Source organism: Anabrus simplex, chromosome 5 (genome assembly GCF_040414725.1).
Source record: "Anabrus simplex isolate iqAnaSimp1 chromosome 5, ASM4041472v1, whole genome shotgun sequence".
Taxonomy (NCBI): Eukaryota; Metazoa; Arthropoda; class Insecta; order Orthoptera; family Tettigoniidae; genus Anabrus; species Anabrus simplex.
The window spans coordinates 179,860,337-179,881,711 of record NC_090269.1 but is presented as its reverse complement, the minus strand read 5'-3'; the positions used below and the strand labels follow the sequence as shown (position 1 = coordinate 179,881,711).

The window sequence follows — 21,375 nt, the reverse complement described above, 5'->3', positions numbered from 1 at the left end:
TCTATGTTTAAAATATCGTGAAGATCATCAACGTTATCGTCCATTCTTTCAATGTGTGTTCAATGTTAAATGTATAAGTCGAATATTTCACCAAGATTATATTACTGTAGACAATAAATACCACGAAAATAAACTGCTCACTCATTTCTTTTTCCGCTACTCGCTGCTATACAGCGCTTATACAAGGGCCCTGGTCTGTATAAGCAATTCAATGAATAACTATAACAGATGTATACACAGAAAGCTTATACACGGTTTATTAGTAACGAATTTCATATAAACAGTGTATAAACCTTGTATAAAAGTTATACACCGTTTATTAGTAAGACGGGAAATATTTAGTAATATACTACTCGTTTCCAGTAGTGTGAGTACGCTATAGGTTCTTTTCTTATGGGTATTAACAAAATCACCTCTTTATAGTAAGGTATCAGGCTATGTCCTTTGATCTATTCTATTTTGGTTCGTAACTCCTACCGATACTTACGTTGTCTTTGTAACTGGGAATATGTCAATAACAGAAATATCACTAAGCATCCTTACTGATACGAGTCAGTTTGTAGGCCCCTCCTCTTACTTCACTTGTGCTGGTTATTTATGATAGTGAAGTGGTTGACCACTATAAGGGTATTTGACAACCTGATCTTCTCTTCTGTAAATAATAACAGCTAAACTGCCAAATTATCAGCTATCATTATAGCTTGGCAGACTGATATGTAATACCAACTTTACGTAATACCAACTTTTGGTTTGGTAAGGAAAGCAACAGAAAAGTACCTCACTCCTTAGTATCTCTTCAGTGAAAGTTGATAATAGAGCTGTTGAGGAACCAAACAGTCTTAGGACTGAATGACCGACCGACCAACATGCATACATCTTTCTATATGCAACTTGATATGTCACTTGTTTCTTCCTCTACATTACTTACATGGACTCCCAAGGTGATCCTTTTCTCCTTTTGTGTTTTATGATCTTAAGTCTTTTACCACCTGTATTTATTTTTTTATCTGTTTATTTCTTCCCTTCTCCTGTCGTTATCTGACTTCCTTCTTTACCCTGCACTTCCCATATCAAGATTAGGATTTGTCAAGATGCCCTCTCATAGACAGTTGATATTGAAATGGTTGTCGAGTCCGCCATGCTAACTCGCTACGCGCCGGGGCCGTCACCCATCGCCCCACCCCCCTTATGCTCGAGCGCGCCAATCCGCGAGCAACACTCAAGCGCTGGGCCGGCCCCTCTCACTTCTATCTGCGGTCGCGCCGCAGCGAACTACGGAAACGACTGGAAGACTAATCTGGAGTCTTCTATTTCGCGAGGTCCCTCGATCCATCGAACATCCGGACTATTCCAGAAGGGCTGGCGCAGGTATAAAAGAGCAGTTAGTTGCCTACAGAGTTAGTCAGTGAGAGCTAGTCCGTGAGAATTGTTCAAAGTGTGAGGGTGAGGAGTGAGCCCAGTCAGGCTGAGGTGTCAGCCTAAATGGAGTATCTGCCTGTGGGAGCCGAGGACTCGTGCCTGTTCCCCTGACGTCGTGTGTGTGTGTGTGTGTGCGCGTGCGTGCGTGCGTGTGTGTGTGTGTGTGTGTGTGTGTGTGTGTGTGTGTGTGTGTCCCTTGAGGCTGGCTGCTGGAGGAGAACCTGGAGTGTTCTGGAGTAGCGCGAAGGGAACACTGGGTACCGACGTGTGAAGACTGCGGAGTTCGACGGATCGAGTAAACAGCGGATACTATCCCCACCTGCGACACTGACGTGTAGGCTGTGGACCATGACAGCGCTAACAAGTGTGACTGAGTGGCTGAGAGAGTGTACTGTAAATAATCGTCTGTGTGTGTGTGTGTCATTGTAGATGGAACATAAGAGAAACTAAGAGAGAGAGCATGAACCGTGTAAGTGTGTAACCGTGTCTTTGTGCCTAACAGTGAAAAACTGACCTCCAACATTCTTAAACATTTTACATGTTTTTTATGGCTGATGATGACCTAGACTAAGGTCGAAACCGGTCCCATTTAAATAGAAATGTGATTGCTACGTTTCTTTCTTTTGAGTATTGAACAGGTTGAACCTCCAGTTATTTAATTTTTAACTTGTGGCTCGGCTATCGTCTGTATGTGTGTAAATCTGTAGTTGTAGTGCTTAGTTAATAAATCTTAGAAATAGGTTGCTACCAGGTGCTGTACCCATTTATTTATTTATTTATCTACCCCGCCAACACGTTACAATATCCTTCCCCCCCCTCCGTCCTGATAAAACTGAGAAGTGGAAATGAACTTGTTGGGAGATGAGAAAAAATGGATTCGAAGAAACTCATAATTGATTGTGGGCATTAAAATCACCCAATAAGAGGAACGGATGTGGGAGTTAATCTATAAGATCAATTATGTCACTGACATGAAGTAGCTCACCTGGTTGAAAATACACATTACACACTGTTGCTATGAGAGGCAACAGTACATGTACCGCAACTGCTTCCAGTGGGTTTTTTAGGGGAACCTCTTCACTGTAGATATCAGAGCGAACAAAAATACCAACTCCACCAGAAGCCCAGTAGGCATGATGTCGTTCTGTTGAGTATAGTTCAAAATTTCTCAAGACCGTATGATGACCTGGTCTCAGATTGGTTTCTTGAACACAGACTATACTCGCCACGAACTGACTAATTAACTGACACCGCTCAGTAAGATGCCTGCCATAATCATTAAAATTTCATTGCAACAGTGCCATAGTGTGAACTTCTGAGCTTTAAGGTTAGAAGCAGCGAGATGCTACTTAACCTACACTCACATCCCGATCTGAAGATGGAGATAAATGTTCCATGTGCATCACCTTGTCACCATACAAGGTGATGTACGCCTTGAACTTCTTCGACGTATTCCGAGAGCGGGGTTTCTTCCTACGAGGGGAGTGCACAGGTTTCCAAAGAGGAAAATCTGCTGACGCAGACTCAGACCCTCCAGGTGGAGAAAGGAAATTGGAGAGATTAATACGAGAGCTGGATTTATGCACTTTGAATACAGGGGAAGCAATGCATTTCAGCGCGGCGTACGGCACTTATTCGTTCATTGACGTTAGTCTCTGCAGCCGAGCACTTGTTCCCCTGATCCAATGGAATACACATAATGATCCCTGTGACAGTGACCATTTCCTTATTATTCTTAATTTGTTGAAACAGAAATCCATCGAAATTCCTCCCCGATGGATTCTTAAACGTGCTGATTGCCCAAAGTTTAAATCATTAGCTGTATTTAATGAAGCTAATAACCGGAGCGTAGATGACGATATATAAAAAAAGTTATTCTTGCTGCTGGTGAGAAGTCCATTGCATTCTTCTCAGCAACCTCCTCGATGGAAGCTCGTTCCTTGGTGGACTGAAGAAATTGCAGCAGCTGTAAGAGAACTACGTCCCACTCATAAACAGTACCGTAGGCAGCCTACTATGGCCAATTTCTTAACATTTAAAAAACTCCACTCTAAGGCACGAGCTCTTATTCAACAGATTAAGAAAATGTCCTGGGAAAGGTATGTGACGTCCACTGTCATCTCAGTCGTGGACTAAACTTCGACGTATTTCCAGACAATTTACGAACTTCATCGCATAGATCTGTATTGATACAGTTAAAACTAAGAAACAATGTTAGTGATGTGTATTGATTGGGTGGACCAAAACCTAACATTGTTTCTTAGTATTTCAAGACTACAAGTACCATCCTCAGTACTGGGAATTTCCATTGCAGACCGCATTGTGACAGATACATCCTTGGTTGCTAATCATTTTTCGGATGTGTCTGGTTCCGGGAATTACCATAGTGATTTCTTATCTCTGAAGTGGGTGGCAGAACGTAGTCATCTTAGTTTTGCCATGCAAGCTACAGAGGAATATAACATGCCTTTTATGGAGCAAACATGCCCTAGTTATGGTCTCCAGCTTGTTCTTTAATCTTCTCATCTCTTGTCTTTCCTAGTCTTTTGAAGCATGCTTCTTAGAAACTTAATTTCTGAAGCCTGAAGTCTACTGTCATCTTTTTTGGTAGTTGTGCAGGTTTCCAACCCATAAGTCAATATAGGGACAAAGTATGTTCAAAACAGAGTTTGTTTTAATCTTAGTGGCACTTGTTTATTCGAGAGCAGATATCAAACTTGCTGATAGAATTGAATGGATTTCTGAATACGCTTATTTAATTCAAGCTGTATTCTGTTGTCACTTGATATTCCAAGTTACTGATACTGGTTTACTGTTTCCAATTGTACACCCTCCAAACTTATATTATCTTTACTTCTCTGCCTATTAATAAACATTGCAGCAGTTTTTGTAGCACTTACTTTCAGTCCATATTTTTTCAGATGATCATTCCAGATGTTCAGCCTTTCCTGGACTTACATCTCACTATTTCCCCAGATAACTATATCATCTGCAAAAGCAAATGCTTTAAGATCCATGTTGGTGTTCTGCTTCACTTCTTTTATGATTTCATCCATGATGGTGATGAATAGTAATGACGAAAGAGCACTGCCTTGTTGCACTTCTCTAGGTGTCTGAAACCAATCTGAATATCCATTTCCTACTTGAACACAGCTGTAGCAGGCATCATAAAGCATTTTTATTCTCTGAATGAGTTCCATAGATACATTCTTCTTTTTAAGACACTCCCATGTTGTTGTTCTGGGACACTATCAAATGCTTTTTCAATGTCTAGAAACACAAATATCAAGTTACAGTCTCCGACTGCGCTTCTAATATCATTTTCACTGTGAATATGAGGTCTATAGTTGATCTATCTTTCCTACATCCATATTATTCTTTTTGCAGTTGGGATTCAATCATTTTCCTTAATCTTTTCTCAAGAATCTTCTCAAATATTTTAACCATGGGACAGTAAGGTAATCCCTCTATAGTTGCTGCACTTTTTTAGACTTCCTTTGTTGAACAGGGGAACTGTAACTCCCTTTTTCCAGTCATCTGGTATTATTTTATCCTTCCATATTGCCCTTATCACTCTGTATAGCCATTGAATACCTTGTGGGCCAGCTGCTTTTAATCATGTCTGCACTTAGTTCATCAAAGCCAATAGCTCGTTCATTACACATACTTTTAAGGGCTGATTTTACTTCACTCCAAGTTGGTGGCATTTCTTCAGATATCTTATCACTGCAGCTTGAGTGAATCTGTGCATTAGGACTGGAGTCATTCTTTATACCATTGTATAAATTCTCAAAGTACAATTTCATTATTTCTCTTATTTCCGTGTCTTCCTTAGTGATGTTCTCATCTGGCTTCTGTAAAGCTGTTATTTGCTCATAATTACTCCTGGTATTTCTAATAATACTGTACAGCAATTTGGAATTTGCTTTACTATCTTCTTCCAATTTATTTGTAAAAACAATACACATACCACACAAAAATGGATTAAAACGAGATACCATGTGTCCGAATCTCTGGCATTGATAGCACTGCAGAGGAGGCGGGATGTACGGCCTCACATCGCAACTACAAGTTGTAACCTCGACTTTCTCCGGCAACACGGGCAATTTGAAGGAGACTATGAATGCACCTGTGACAACATCTTCACCGTTGACTTTGCGCGTGATGCACCAGATGTGTGTCACGCCACGGTGTTTCGTGTCTTCCATTAATTCATCGTCAGTGTTCAGAACGAGATCATGGTGGAAGATAACTCCATAAAACAGATTCAAGGTTTTGTGCTCTTCCACTTTGACGGGGATTTCGCCAAAGTGGTCACACTTAAGCTTGGAGTGCAGTGCTGGTCTTAAGAAGAAAACCACCATTGCACATTTACTTAAGATCCTCAAGTTCGCCGTACACACCTTTGATGTGTCGACTGAAAAGGATCGATTTAACCGGCTTGAAATATTGTCCATCTGTTCTGGTAGCAACCGGGAACCTAGGGAAGCTGGAACCTAAACTAATTCGCTGCGCTTGTTCTCAGGGGGTTGCCCCCCTTAGGGAATCAAATGTTAAAGACTTGGGTCACGAACTACCCATGGCAGGCAGAAGGTGTTTCAACATCATGCCCGAAATCATCCTCCCCGAATGTCACCTACTCTGATCAGGGGCATCTGTAGCTGAACCAAGCTGCCAAGACAATACCCACCTGATCGTAGCAGATATTGCCCGGGGTTCGATGTTGGACGATGCCTAATACGGGATGGCTGAGGCAATGAGCACTAGGACTCCCTTCCTTCAATCACCCGCAATAGCATGTACCCCATAGCAGGTACACAGTAATAAATATAGAGAAAAAACAAAAAAACAATTAATAATATTATGCCCTTCAGGCGTTCGGCTGTGCGGGGACCTATGTTGTCAGGCGGATACTACTGCACGGGTACGTGGTGCTCCGAATCAAAGGCTTCCCAGGGTCATCAGCGGACTTTCGAGCATAATCGCACATGTAAGAGGCCCTCTGAGAAGCACACACATTAAGAATTTTGAATCGATCTACAACTAACCCTAAAAAAAAAAAAAATAATAATAATAATAATAAAAAAACAGGGGACCGATGGCCACGTGACCCTTTTAGTCGCCTTCTACGACAGGCAGGGATTACCTGTGAATGTATTCAGCCCCTCCCATCCACAGGGGGTCCAACACATGATAACAAACCGCAATCCATGTCCGCGCCGAGGTCACCCCCTTTTAGTCGCCTCTTACGACAGGCAAGGAATACCGGGGGTGTATTCTACATCTGCGTCCCTCACCCACACTGGGTCATTCTCTCTAAGAACAGACGAGTTGAAGGAGAGATGTGGCTGGATGCTTTATCTTGATGTACCCATTCATGATTTTTTTGCCCTCCCATACAGTGCTGAGATATCTGTGTTGTAAATGGGTGTTAAAAACCTCTTGCTGATAGTATGTAGAGTTATCCTTCACATTATTAGCAGCACGGCAAATAGTTAACTTGCCATTGTAGCAGTATCCAGAGATGATAATGAAACCCCTTGGAAAACTTCCCTGGCATTCTTTATACAATGTCAAGGTTCCCATGAGTAATCTAAATATATTTTCCCTGTAATTTCCCTGCATTTTCCCTGCATTAAATTTAGTGGGACATGGTACATAAGAGTGACGCTTGAGTATCTTTATCATACTCTGGAATCATCATCTTGAAATATATTTTGCAAGAACACTTACAATAGTGTAAAGAACTGGAAATAAATGCATCATACATCAAACAAGCTATAACTTGTCGTGAAGTGCCAATCTGTGAAGTGGGTAATTGGTAAGCCTATTGTAAACAGCCACTACAACCAACAAATATGAACTACATTGCTCAGAGCAAGCTATCAGTCAACCACTCTTCAAACTATGCTTGTGTTCATCAGGGACCTTATTCTTGAAATTGGCGTGAGTGAGAGTGACAGTTTTTAAACAGAAGCATATGGATTAGTATTCAGAAACTCAGGAATAACACCACAGTACCTCTGTAACAAATGGGTACTGTGTGAATATGCATGCTGGTCAACCTGTGTATAGAAACAAGCACCACTGACTTTTTTTTTTTTTTGTAGAATTTTTTTTTTTCTGATGATTTCACCTTTCTGTAATAGTTTCTCCTCAATACTGAAGTGAAATCCATAATAGTTAGCACATATTAAAAGCTTTATAAAACACTGGGCATTCTGAAAAGAACATTAAGAAGATAAGAGTTATTGTGTTTTTAATTTATAACAGAGTAAAGCCTTGTTAAGATGTTTCTGCAGAGGACAACAGAACATCTTAATCAAGAAAACGTACTACTGAATATATGAATAAAAACTATCCAACAGGGATATGGAAACACTAGATATGATTTCTTCCAACATGAGGGCTTAGTCATGTATCCGCAGGTACAGCGAAAATTAATCTACCATTTCTAAAGATGAAAGGAAAGTATTTAAATGTGTGAAAAACACGAGCGAACAAATATGAAAACCTTTTCTGCTGGGGCTTATAAAATAAAGGTGTGAAAAACGCCAAACAACAAATACGAAAACATGTGCAAGTGGGTCAATAAAAATATCGAAGTATTATTGCAGATCACATTCTTTCTAAAACAAGTGTTAGCAGAAGCCTTTTTTCGGAGCAGTGAGTTATTAAACATTATTTTCTGATCACACACTATTTTTAATAAGAAAAGCGCACAAACGTGCAGAGAGTTAAAGTTCATTGTTCTTTGCTATATTCCATTAGTGATTTAGTGCGCTTGTGGCACTCACCAAAGTGGTAGCGCTTACAGACCTTCCCACAGAGGTTGCATACACACTCTGGTGAGGGTTCGTGGAAACTGTTTCTTGTGCATAGCTTGTGGTGAAAACCGCGTACCGCGAGCCTAGTTATGGCTCTTCGTAAATTCTTGTTTGGTCCCGTCCAGTTCCGATCTAGCATCGCATCTGTTGTGTAGAATTCGGACCAGATGTCTGTCCCAAAGTAGGTCCGACTCTTGTTTCGTCGCTGGCAGCTGTTGTCTGAACCTCAAGTCTTCTATGAGGAAGCACATTTTTGCAAGTTCGTAGGCCAGACTCGAAGGGGCGTATTTTGATATTCCCAAAGTTCTCTTTAGGTATCTTGCTTTCACACACTCAAGGGTCGAGAGGTCTCGAGTTGTCAGATTGTTCCATATGAGCTCAATGCCATAGGTCAGAATAGGCATTATCTTTACATAGAAAAGTGTTAATGCAGTGCCTAGTGCTAGTCTTCTCAGAAAAATGTCGTAAATGGCTTTTATGGCGGAAGCTGCCCTCTGCCATATGTTAATTTTGTAGGATGATCCCGATGGTTGTAGTGTGATGCCTAGGTACTTGAAGGAGTTTATGATCTTTAACTCCTCCGCTCCGTAGTATATTTTGTCTTGTGCAGAGGTTCTTTCTCCCCTCCTGAAGATCATTTGCACTGTCTTGTTGGTATCCAACTGGAGTTGATTGTTTACGACCCATTCCTGGAGCCGGTCTACAGTATCTTGCAAGGCCTCCCTGTCGTGCAAGCCTAATACGATGTCATATGCGTAGAGGTACATTTTCACCAAGTCCTTAGACAATTAACTGAAGGTTACGCTCGACCACGTGTGACCGGGAGGAATGACTTTGGCCACCTTTTTGAATAAACATCGACCAACTCAAGTGATCGAGTTGAAACTCGAAGGTGCGAATTCAAAATTCGCGACCTTGGCGAACTTTTAAGGTCCACTTTCTGACTGGTTTTAATTTTGTCTTCATTAGTAAAGAATTTAACGACTTTTTCTGTATCCATAACCGTGCTATATCAAGACAAATACGCACCACACTAGTCTATTTCACACAATTATATTCCTAATCAAGATACAGGCTACCGTAACATGCGATAAATATTTGCTACACTTCAATGTACCACTAAACACAAAATCAATTTTTAACTTCTGAATGGAATGTGAAATACAAGCACAAAGAGGCTCACTCTTTTATTCAACAATCTTGCTGCTAACTGGAAAGGAAAACTGCACATTCCTGAGGCTAACGGCTCGCTCCCCGAAGATGCACCTTATCCTGTAAAGTTCACAAATTCAAAGCCTTTTCCCCTAATCACGCAATTGTGGCGATAGCTCTTAACCGAGTTGGAAATCACGTTTCCTTCACAAGGGATGACAAATAACATTTTCAGGGCTAGGAAAAATGTGATTGTGCTAAGCGGTAATAGCAAACATTCGTGACGCGATAAGCAAGGTATTTTTTAAAATATAGATTTAATACGGTGAGAATCAGAACTTCGAATTTACAACGTGCTAAGGGCAAAAATGTGTTAATGAGGAACGCACTAATGAGGTTTCAATGTATTATTTATATTATTATCATTATCTTAAGTTTTGGTTTAATGAGAATAAGGCAATTACAAATTCATGGGGAAAAGTTATTATCTACAAACATTTAATTTTACTATCAAAGTAGAGACCTGGAATTACATTATTCCCCCCCCCCCCCATCTCTCTCTCTCTCTCTCTCTCTCGGTACTAGTTGCTGGATATGACTACATATCAATCTCTGTCAATCATTCTGTTTGGGTCCAGTCTTACATCGAAAGCTTAATTCTGACGTAAGTCATTTCCTTTGTTTTCCCTGCATATTTTCTGCATTTTTACTTCCTTGTGTTTTCCCTGCTTTCCCTATTTTTTCAGAAAATAGGTACCCTGAATTTTTGATCATTTTTTCGTCTCTAGGGCAGTAGTAAATCGAACGGGGTTTGTTACAATCACTAAGGTACACATATGCTTCGTCTAATGTCACTACATTTTTCCATCTGTCTCCTGCCAGATAGCCCTCATACAGCTTTCTTGCATTAGCGTGACGTTCTGCAACGTGATGAGGCAACAGTTTGTGATCGACGCTTATGCTGCTTTTCTAATTGCAGGTCCTTGTTGATTATGGTGTTAACTCTTGAAACAGACATCCCCAACTTACATGTGATAGTCCTTTGGGGGCAGGGTTACCACTTGAGATCAAGGGCCTTCACTTTTCTCACCACTTCTGATTTAAAGCTGGTGGCTGGTCGTGGATTTGCCTGTTTATTCCCCTCTGGAATTAAGCCCAGTCGGCCTTTGCCTTTTTTATTCAACACAACACTGATCCTGTTTCTTTGATATCAATAAATCACGCTTCTTGCACATTCCTTGGATTGCAGAATCGCTAAACTTAGCATCAGAAAGGGCTGTTATGTAGCCCTCCCAGTAAGGGCCAATCCGCTTCAGCACTGTTGCAGCTAATGTCAGGAAACTCTACGCACATGTTCTCAGTACTGATGTGAATCATCACTCCCCGTTTTGACGTGCTCAAGTTGATAAACAGCGCTGCCAGCGGCCTCCAAACTCATCACCCAAGATCCTGAATGACATTCTGTATAGATGTGGAAATTGTCCTTGTCTTTTCCCATTTCAATGATTGTCCTTGTATTCTCTTTCTAATGCTCCCTTTTCCTACACCAATCTGTCATTGTGTCCAGCATATTAGATGATCCATTTTATGTTCCTGTCTTTATACAGCTTGATTTGTCAATTCTGCTTATTCTATTATGATTCCTTTTCACATGACGAATAGAATACTTGTATTTATTTATTTATTTATTTATTTAATTATTAGATACCGCCTATGGAGGGCCATTTTACACTAATAATAATAAGTTTAAATGAGTATAAAAGATAACAAAGGTATAAACAACAATATTAAGTACGAAGGCTAATCAACAAAGACTGAGACATTTTTTTCACAGATGTTTATTACTCCATTTCAATGTTTACATGATCTTTTTCAAAGTAGTCCCCTCCTACTTCAAAGCACTTTTTATAGCATCTCTGCCAGTCCTTGAACACATGCTGCAGACCATTCTTTGTCAGGTCCTTGAGAATCACCTCACTTTTCTTGAGCACTGCTTCAGAGTTCTCAAATCAAATGCTCCTAATCTTTGCCTTTAGTGATGGGAATAAAAAAAAAAAATCACAGGATGCAAGATCAGGGCAATAAGGTGGATGCAGTACACAGGTAATATTGAATCAAGCCAGAAACTGCATGACTTGATTTGCGACATGAGACCATGCATTGCCATGATGAAGTCACCACCCAGTCCGAGAAAGCTCTGGTCGTTTCTTTGCAATGGGCTTCCTTAGTGTAGCCAATACTGACATGCAGTAACAGTAGTGCGAGGGCGAATTGCATGCTGGTAAATCATTCCGTTACATTCAAAAAATGTGATCACAATCCCTTTCCCTGCAGACGGAACAACTTTTGCCTTTTTTTGGCACTGTGCTGGCTTGTTTTCCTTCAGGATCATAATGATGCTTCAGCTTTTTGTAAGTTTCAGTGGCTGTATGTTTTAAACGAAAACAGAATTTGATTGCGCTGTACTGCTCCTTTCGCGTCACCTCCATTGTCTGGTATACGAAATACACATAGTGTCTACAAAATAGAGCATTACTACCAACCTACCAATACGAGAGTGCTGCTGCCTACAGGCATTATACATAAAAACCTGCTCTTTTCAAATATTTATGTTACAGATAGGAAACTATCACAGAAGCTACAGGAAAAGATCAGTCTCAGTCTTTGTTGATCAGCCCTTGTACTTAGTGTGATCACTCTGCTCTCTCAACATTGTTGTTAGTGGCCCCACCGGAGTGTGGCGCAGCAGTCGCAATGCACCAGCTGCAACAACACGTGCACCAAATTGTTGACGGAAATTAAAGATTACGTATCCAGCAGTGGCATGAGGTTTCTAACACGTCCATCTAAAGGTGTGTGTGACATTTTCCAGACTGGAAGGAAAATTCAAGAAAAACTGAGCTCATTTAGATCAATGTGGAGCGATATTTATTACAAGTGTCTTGACTTGACTGAGGCAATTACATGCGTGCGCAAAGTCATGGTGGTAATTTTAACGCTTATCGAGGGAATTGGCTTGTTTCAATATTTACGAAAGTCTGTCAGTACATAAACAACTCTCATTATTGTTCCATATTGAAGATGACGTTAGGCATAAAATCTCAAGGATAATTTAATAAAACCACCCATTCAATTATTATTTATTATTATTATTATTATTATTATTATTATTATTATTATTATTATTATTATTATTATTATTATTATTATTTAAATTATCCTTGAGTCTGTTAGTATCCGTGCAATGCTTTGTGTGTGCAATCAACTAGTTTTATATTATATCCAGAAAATGTAGTACTGTTTTGTTCCTGGTTGTAAAGGGGGTTACGGAAGGAAGCTTGATGGTAGATGACTTTTCTTACACCACCAAAAGAAAATAATGTTTGTGGTGGGCGAGACATATTCCATGGAAAATAAGCAATTGTCGGCCAAAAGCAGAATATGTGACCTGTATTTTTCTGTAAATTTTATTATAAAGGCTGACTGTTTCATTGTGAAAGGTGAAAACGTTGAACTTCCTCATTATTCAAGACTGTTTATATATTGAAGACTGGGAAAGTGCTGTGCTGGAGTTAGAGCCCCTTTCCCGATCCTTCGATATAAAACTGTTTAGTTTATCATGTGGCCAAGTATGTTGTTAGGCAATCCTAAAAATGTATATAAAGTGTATATCCGGTGTCCGTTCTGTCGCGCAAATGAAAGTTTTCAGTTTTTACCGAAATTAAAGATTATATATTCAGTAGTGGCATGAGGTTTCTAACACATCCATCTAAAAGTATATGTGTCATTCTTTTCCAAACTGAAAGGAAAATTAAAGAAAAACTGAGCTTGTTTAGGTCCATGTGGGGCGATATTTATTACGGGTGTCTCGACTCGATTGAGGTAATTACAGTTGTGCCATCAGTAGCTGGCTATTGTATTAAACACACATTGAACATTATTCCTAAATTGGGCTACCACTATTTAAAGTGCCAATTCTTCTTCAAAGAGAGACAAATCCGCAGAAATCTTCAAGCTCGACAATCTGATAAGTCTACTCATAAACTATCAAAAGTGGCCTCAAACTAGTTTTGGTAGGTAATTGAAGTCATTTACTTTCTTTGAGGAAAGTGTCAGTGTTTTTTGGAATCTGGTATATATTTAATGTTTTGTGTGTTCTATTAAAAAAAGATTCTTTTTTAGCATGTAAAGCACAATATTGCTTTAGCTTTTCGTAATGTTCCATTTTATCTCGTGTGTTCTCTTATTAAAATCCAAAGATATTTCTTCGTGGGGACTAAGAATAGTATTTAGAACTCTCTGACTATTATTTGTAAGTCTATGGAATTGGGTGTTGTATTTGGCTATTTGCGCATCAGTGTAAAACAGCTGGCCATGTGTAGCGTTGATGTTAGACTCCAATAGCGCGCTTGAACTCAGTGAGTGATCTCGGTAGGTATTCTATCTGGCATGCTTTTCACATTTTTATCTTTCTAGATGCAAATATTGATTTGCCACTTGTTTGTACCTTTCATTATTTATGCTTTAAATATTAATACTCGAGTAGGTGAACTAACAATGAAAAGTATAGTACAATTAAGGAAACAGAGGAACATTAACAGTTGCCCATTTCCACCATTAAAGATCAATACCAAACCTTTTGGACAATATTATATTTCTTTTAAGTGGGTAGACCTACAACCAAATTAATTCTTTGCACTTATGTTACTACTCTCCATTTGTTTCCTTCAATGGAAATATTTGAAGTTTCATGCACAAATTGTTCAATGATCTGTTTGGTTTCTAGAATTCTTAATACTTCCAGAATCTGAATACAATCCAAGTAAAACAAGCTTCTACTATACTGATGCTATACTCACTTGTTGGCAGTCGAGCGAGACTTGGCAGAATGACCATGAGCTAGCCGCAGCTCTTCGAGACGCTTCATCACTTGCTCTTCAGTCAAGCGCACTAGTTCATCTCCAGGTTGTAAGAAATCTCCAATCATCACTTTGGAGCTGAAGCTGAAATTCTCACGAGTCATATCAGTGATGTTGTTTTTCTCCAGAAACTAAAAATGAAAATACACAACAATTATATAGGATTGTGGACTGCTGCATAAAGAACACAAATAGACAAGAGTGAATGGTACAAGAGCCAGAAGTTCAGTTGTCTAACACTGGTATAAACTTCCCTTTCCTTTTTCTGTACCTTCTCTCTGTTTTTATCCAGATTTCCAGGCCAAAATGAGAAAAGACAAAAGATGTAAGAACAAATGAATGAGATGTACTAACAAATGAATGTTCTTTCAAAAGTACATATCAAAATCTAGGGATGTCTTTTGAAATTTCAAAGAGGAGGTGGCTGGGGGTGATGAGGTGTAACCTAAAATGAATTAATGCTGGTATTTAACTTACCCCTCAATATCTAAAATGACATGATATTTTTTCAAACATCAAAATGAAATAAATAGTTGTTTAGACTGGGAAGTTTTGAGTTTTGAAATGAAAATCCTGTATTTCTAGCTATTATCATCCACTGAATACAAGTAGTATGTGTACAAGTTGAAAATAAAGCAGTTGAAGTTGAAAAATAGTACAGCTGATAATTCATTATTAGTTTCTTTTTATTTGCTTTTAGTCACACCGGCACCAAGAGGTCTTATGGCGACGATGGGATAGGAAAGGGCTAGGATTGGAAAGGAACCGACTGTGGCCTAAGGTACAGCACCAGCATCTGCCTGGTGTGGAAATGGAAAATGACAGCAAATTTATTTCATATTAGGCTCCATATAATCCTCAGTAACTGAAATGTTTGATTCAAGACCTGTCATATGGGTATATTCAACTTTTTGAAACACTGCATTTAGAAAAGTGTTCCTCAAAATCATATCATATCATATCATATAAGCACACCAGGAGAACATTAATACTATTAAGGTACCTGTTCTCCATACGAATTTATGAGAAAATATTGAAGTGGTTAAATTAAGGTGGCCCACAAGAATGTGTGTGTCTTACAACACGCTCATGTAGAAAATAATTATGTACACCTCATCGAGTACATAAATGTCTAAGTTATTCGACGCTCGACAGGGAGGTCGCACAGAAAGGATTACAGTAGAAACATGGCAAAACTAAGTAGCACCAATGTCAGGCTCAGCTTGGGGCATGAGGTTATCACACCAAGTCTTGCAATGAAATATTTGAAAAGATTTGACTATAAATAAAAATAGGAGACTGTACAGAAAGTACTAACAAAAATAATTGAAAAAGGGAGTGAATTCATAGACCATGCAAAATGAAATATGACTTCTTAAGGTGTGATATCTGGTGTCACATGCCCCAGGGTGCAGAGGGACACCACACTCCTGCAGTACCACCTGGAGTCACATGCTTTTTTTCTTCTTGAGACGAACTCTACATCTTCTTGTCGAGTAAGGGTCAGTTTTCAGTGGCGGAAACTTTAGCAGAACATGTTCATTCACTGAGAGGCTGTTCGGATTTGGGGCGGGGCTGAGACTGGGACAGTGGCAGAAGTATTATGACCAGAGAACGGATTTATACGTAAATACATATTGATTAGGAAGCTAAAATTAATTATATTTTGCATTATATGAATCATGATGTGTGGAGTTGAAAAATGGAATATTTGTTTTCCATATTTTGGAGTTTAGCACATACAGTATGTTCAATATTCTTAGTCATTAAAATCAATATAGTCCATATTTCAGCTAAAAAGTATTAAATTATATTAAATTAGCAGTCCTCTCAATAATGAAATAAATTAAAAATCTATATTCGAAAAATTAATATTTTAACCTGTGTGCAGGTCATATACCACGCCTGTTCACGTCTGGGCTGATAAAATAAGCTGATAAGCAGTGCAAAGAAAGAGAGGTTGAGCCTGGAAATGGTGGAGATCAGCCGGTCAGTACCGTGACTATCTGAATCACAATTACAACACTGATAAGCTGCATTACATAACATCAACTGTATCTGTGCCATAATTTCGTAACTAGGGAAATCTCATTCATCGACAATGTGCTAGTGGTTTCCGGATTAGTTCGTAATTCGGGCATTCCCTTTGACTGCTTCATAACTCCATCTAGTTCACAACCAGTCATTCATAGTTTGAATTAGCAGTGAGACGGATCATAGTGTTCTTGAACGTTCAGTGTGTGCAGTTGTATATTGATATTCATTGAAGACATTAACATTGTTACAATGTGCCTAAAGTAGCTCCGTCAACCAGTTTAAAACTGAAAAGTTACGTATCAGAATTTAAAGAAGATGGTTTATCAACTGACAGCAAGATATTATTTTGTAATTTGTGTCATTGTACAGTGACATCTACTCAAAGGTTCCTTGTGCAACAGCACGTTTCAACCAGTAAACATCAGGCTAACAAACAACGAGATTCCGAGCAGAGAAGTTGTTTCTGACACAACCAGCAACTTGCAGTGTAATGTCCGAGTTCAACACCGATCTCTGCCGTGCTTTCATCTCTGCTGACATACCTCTCTCTTCAAACTGAATACTCAGTGCTTCAGAAAATTCCTTAAGAAATATACTAAACAATCCATCCCGGATGAGTCAACGTTCAGAAAAATGTACTGTTCAGCCATATACGATGAAACTGTTTGGAAGATAAGGCAAGAGATTGAAGACGCCAATTTGGGTTTCCATTGATAAGACAACAGACAAAGAAGGCAGGTTAATTTGGCAACATAATGATTGGTTTGTTAAGCGAAGATTATTGTAAACGGATTCTCTTATACTGTGATGTTCTAGAAAAGTGCGATAACAAAACTATAGCAAAACTGTTCTATGAGGCTACGAGTATCCTCTGGCCACAGGGCGTTAAGTATAATAAAGTGTTACTTTTTATTAGCGATGCCGCCGCACCTTATATGATAAAAGCCGGAGAAGCATTATGTGTTGTATATCCTAAAACGATTCATTTAACATGTGTAGCACATGCCTTTCATCGTGTGGCGGAAGTGGTAAGAGGCAGTTACCCAAAAGTAGATTTATTGATTTCCTCAGCGAAAAAAGTTTTTCTCAAAGCCCACAGAAGAGTTCATCTTTTGAAAGAAATGTACCCAGAGATTCCATTGCCGCCTAAGCCGATTCTAACTAGGAGGGGTACGTGGCTGCAAGCGGTTGAATATTATGTTGAATATATAGACTGTATAAAGAACGTTGTGCATTCCATGGACTCTGAAGATACAGCCTCAATTGTAGCTGCAAAAACAGTTGCCTGCGATACAAGTGTGAGAAATGACTTATGTTACATTCAGCATAATTTTTCATGCATCACAAACATTTAAAGGCTTCAAAACTTGCATCTCTCACTTTCTGAAAGTTGTGAAATTGTGAATAAAACTGTGGAACAACTAAATCATGGTACAGGTAAAGTTGCAGATGAAGCAAACATGAAGATAGCCACTGTACTTTCAAAGAACCCTGGATATGAAGAAATGACAAAGGTTGCTGCAATGCTGTGTGGAGATTCAAGTGTAAAATTAACATTGGATTTAACCCCAGCAGATATTGTGAAGTTGAATTATGCCCCCATTACCTCTTCCGATGTTGAACGCAGTTTCAGTCAATATAAATCTGTCCTTAGAGATAGTAGGAGAAGATTCACTTTCCAGCACTTAAAAGAACATTTTGTAATCCACTGTTTTGGTAAAAGAGAATAAAAGATTGTGTGTTCTTCAAATATATTAAAATCCGAAGTGCAACATTATGTTGCACGCAGATCTACTTTGTTTAGCTTCTTTGAACTTTGATATTAAATAGAAATTAATGTCATTTGTGTAATTTTAAGTCCATATATAATCCCATATCTCAATAAATATAACTAAATATGTATGTACATATTTCAATAATTATTAGTACATATAAATGCATTCCCTGATTATGACCTTCAAGATAGTATCTGGAAACTGCCTGTATGCACTGTAGATAGGTAATTTTTGTCTGGGTATTGGACTTCTGGAAGAAATGGAAAGTACTTCTGGAAGAAATGGAAAGTACTGAAGAAGGTGCACTGTAGTAAATAGAAGAAAACCATTTTTGGCCATTTACAAGTTTTTCTCATGAAGGGATACAGAGCAAGGTATTGCATGTGCTGATTGTAATCTGCAATGGATACTAGCTTCACTGTTTTTCTGGCACACTTTGAAGTGACTTTAACCATTTCAGCAGAATGCATGGATGAAATCACTGTGATTATTTTCTTGTCCATCCAAGAGATAAGAAGGATTTCCCCATCATGTTTGAATGTCATTTCCCCTCTTTTCAAGGATTTTTTTTTGTCCTTAAGGTCCCCCCCCATCTTTTTTTTTTTTTTACGTCGCACCGACACAAATAGGTCTTATGGCGATGATGGGATAGGAAAGGTCTAGGAGTGGAAAGGAAGCAGCCATGGCTTTAATTAACGTACAGCCCCAGCATTTGCCTGGTGTGAAAATGGAAATCCATGGAAAACCAAGGAAAACTATTTCCTGGGCTGCCGACAGTGGGGTTCGAATCAACTATCTCCTGGATGCAAGCTCACAGCTGCAGACTTCTAATCCCATGGCCAACTCGCCCAGTCCTTACGGTCCTTTGGTACTCCCCTGTTTTGCCTGATTGTCCCACAAACTGTAGTATTCTGTTCACATAGGCTTTTTGCAAGAGCAACACTGTTGTAATAATTATCCATGTAAACAGGCTTAAATATGGACTGAGAAGTTCGAGGACAGTAGTATTTAAGGCCATCCACTTGCGTCACATAAGCAATTTGCAAATATACCTAGTTTTTGATTCACACACCATGCTAACCATAATACCATACTGAAATATCTTAGATGGATTGTTAACTCGAAAATATAACCAGCCTCTCCAAGCAAGCATGCCCTCATCTAAAGCGATCTTTCGGTTGGGACTGTAAGTCACTGAAAACTGATCCGAAAGTTTTTCTAATATTGGCCTGATTTTATAGAGCCTGTCTGCACTGTTTACATAGTTACTGCTGTCGCTAAAATGTAAAAACAACATGATACTTTCCAATCTATTCCTGGACACTGTCTTGGAAAATACAGGCTATAAAAACACCGGATCTTCGGGTCCAGTACATTTTTAGATCCGGCTTCTGTATAATTCCAGTAACTAACATCAAACCGATAAACTGTTTCATTTTGGTCATTGACACAGGTTTCCTAGTTTGACAGATTGAATATTTAGTGAATGGACGCGGTGCGCTACTGATATCCTGCTGTGGATGTAAGTTAGTCTGCTCACAAACATACACAAAAGAAACCTGTCACTGATACATATATTTACAAAATTATATCTTCACTGCTTGGAACCTCTACATTTAGGCCTATATTTCTTAAAAACTCGGGTTAAAGGGGGAGAATAGCTCGGAGAGGTGTCAGGTAGAGGAACACTGTCTGGTATTTCAAAATTATTGCGTACTATTGTTTCGTTACTATCGAAGGGTAGGAAGGGTCCACCTATTCAATACTGTTAGAATGTAGAACTATATATATAAAATAACTTGTCCTGACTGACTGACTGACTGACTGACTGACTGACTGACTGACTGACTGACTGACTGACTGACTGACTGACTGACTGATTCATCATCGCCGAGCCAAAACTACTGGACATAAAGAAATTAAATTTTGGGGATACATTCATATTAAATGTAGGTGCTTGCTAAGGGAGGATTTTTGGATATTCCGTTGCTAAGGGGGTGAAAAGGGGTGAAATTTTAAAATGAGGATATCTATATCTCAAAAAATTAAAAGTTTATAGACGTAAAAATTGGTATTTGGAATCTCCTTTAAAAATAAAAAACATATCTTTTGTTTTTGGAAAATCCCATTAAGGGGGTTTAAAAAAGGGGGAAAATGATTGAACACCTTTTATGAGGAGACTAATATCTCAAAAACTGAAGATGTTACAGATATGAAAATTGAAATTTGGAATCTCCTTTGAAAATAAAGAAACAGGTATTTTTGTGTTTTTGGATAATCCGATGAATAGGGGGTGAACAGGAGTGACAAGCGGGGTGAATTTTTAAAAAGACTATATCAGCAAATTATCTCAGACACGTAACATATTACAGATTTGAAAACTGTTATTTGGAATTTCCTGTAAAAGTAAAGAAACAAATATTCTTTTCGGAAAATCCACTTAAGAGGAACTGAAAAAGGGGGGAATTTTTAAAATTAGCTTATCTACAGTATAGCTCAGAAAATTAACATGTTACAGATGTGAAAATTGGTATTTGGAATCTCTATTAGAAATAAGGAAACATGTATTCTTTGGTTTTCGAAAAATACCCTTAATCGGGGGGGGGGGGGTGAAAAAATTGAAAAATTAGTTGAATTATTTGTATAATAATGTATGTGTGTATATATCTAAAGATGTTACAAATGTGAAATCTGGTACTTGGAATTACCTTTAAAAATAAAGAAACACGCATTTGGGGGAGGGATCAACTTGGTAGGGGGGAATGAAAACGGAGATGAATTCCTTTTACAAGGATACACATGCAAGTATGAAAACCCAAAGACACAACCCACTCCATCCCACCCCCTCCAGAAGCTGCTTCCCCCTCCCCGCCACCTCTCAATCTGAACACTACGACAGCAACACGACGCACACGCAACAAGGTGCAGCACACTCCCGGCTACACTTGAAGACATATCCAGCCCACACGTAAGTAACACACACTCCTTAGCACACAAACCATTTAGCAGGCACTCTCTATCAGTTATCCTAATTCCTACTTCCATTTAGCAGGCACTCTCTATCAGTTATTCTAATTCCACTTCCTTTTTCTTTCTCAGATTTTGAATTTACCTGAGCACAAATGCAAGTGTGAAGAGGGGACTCTATCAACCTTTCTTTAATTTAAAAACTTCATCCATAGCATGACGTGCCTCAACAAGGAACCTGGAAATTAGTATTTATCAGCAACATCATACAATAAGAAT

General features: G+C 38.9%; 1 protein-coding gene across 11 annotated transcripts in view; it reads right to left on the bottom strand.

The window, feature by feature from the left end:
- The window catches only part of tou (toutatis), a 1,002,029-nt gene that overhangs the window by 339,064 nt on the left and 641,590 nt on the right, over positions 1 to 21,375 (bottom strand). For all 11 annotated transcript variants that reach the window (XM_067147191.2, XM_067147194.2, XM_067147190.2 and 8 more), the window contains one exon: positions 14,258 to 14,448. In XM_067147191.2, coding sequence (XP_067003292.2) covers positions 14,258 to 14,448 — 191 coding nt within the window. The remainder of the gene's footprint in view (positions 1 to 14,257; positions 14,449 to 21,375) is intronic.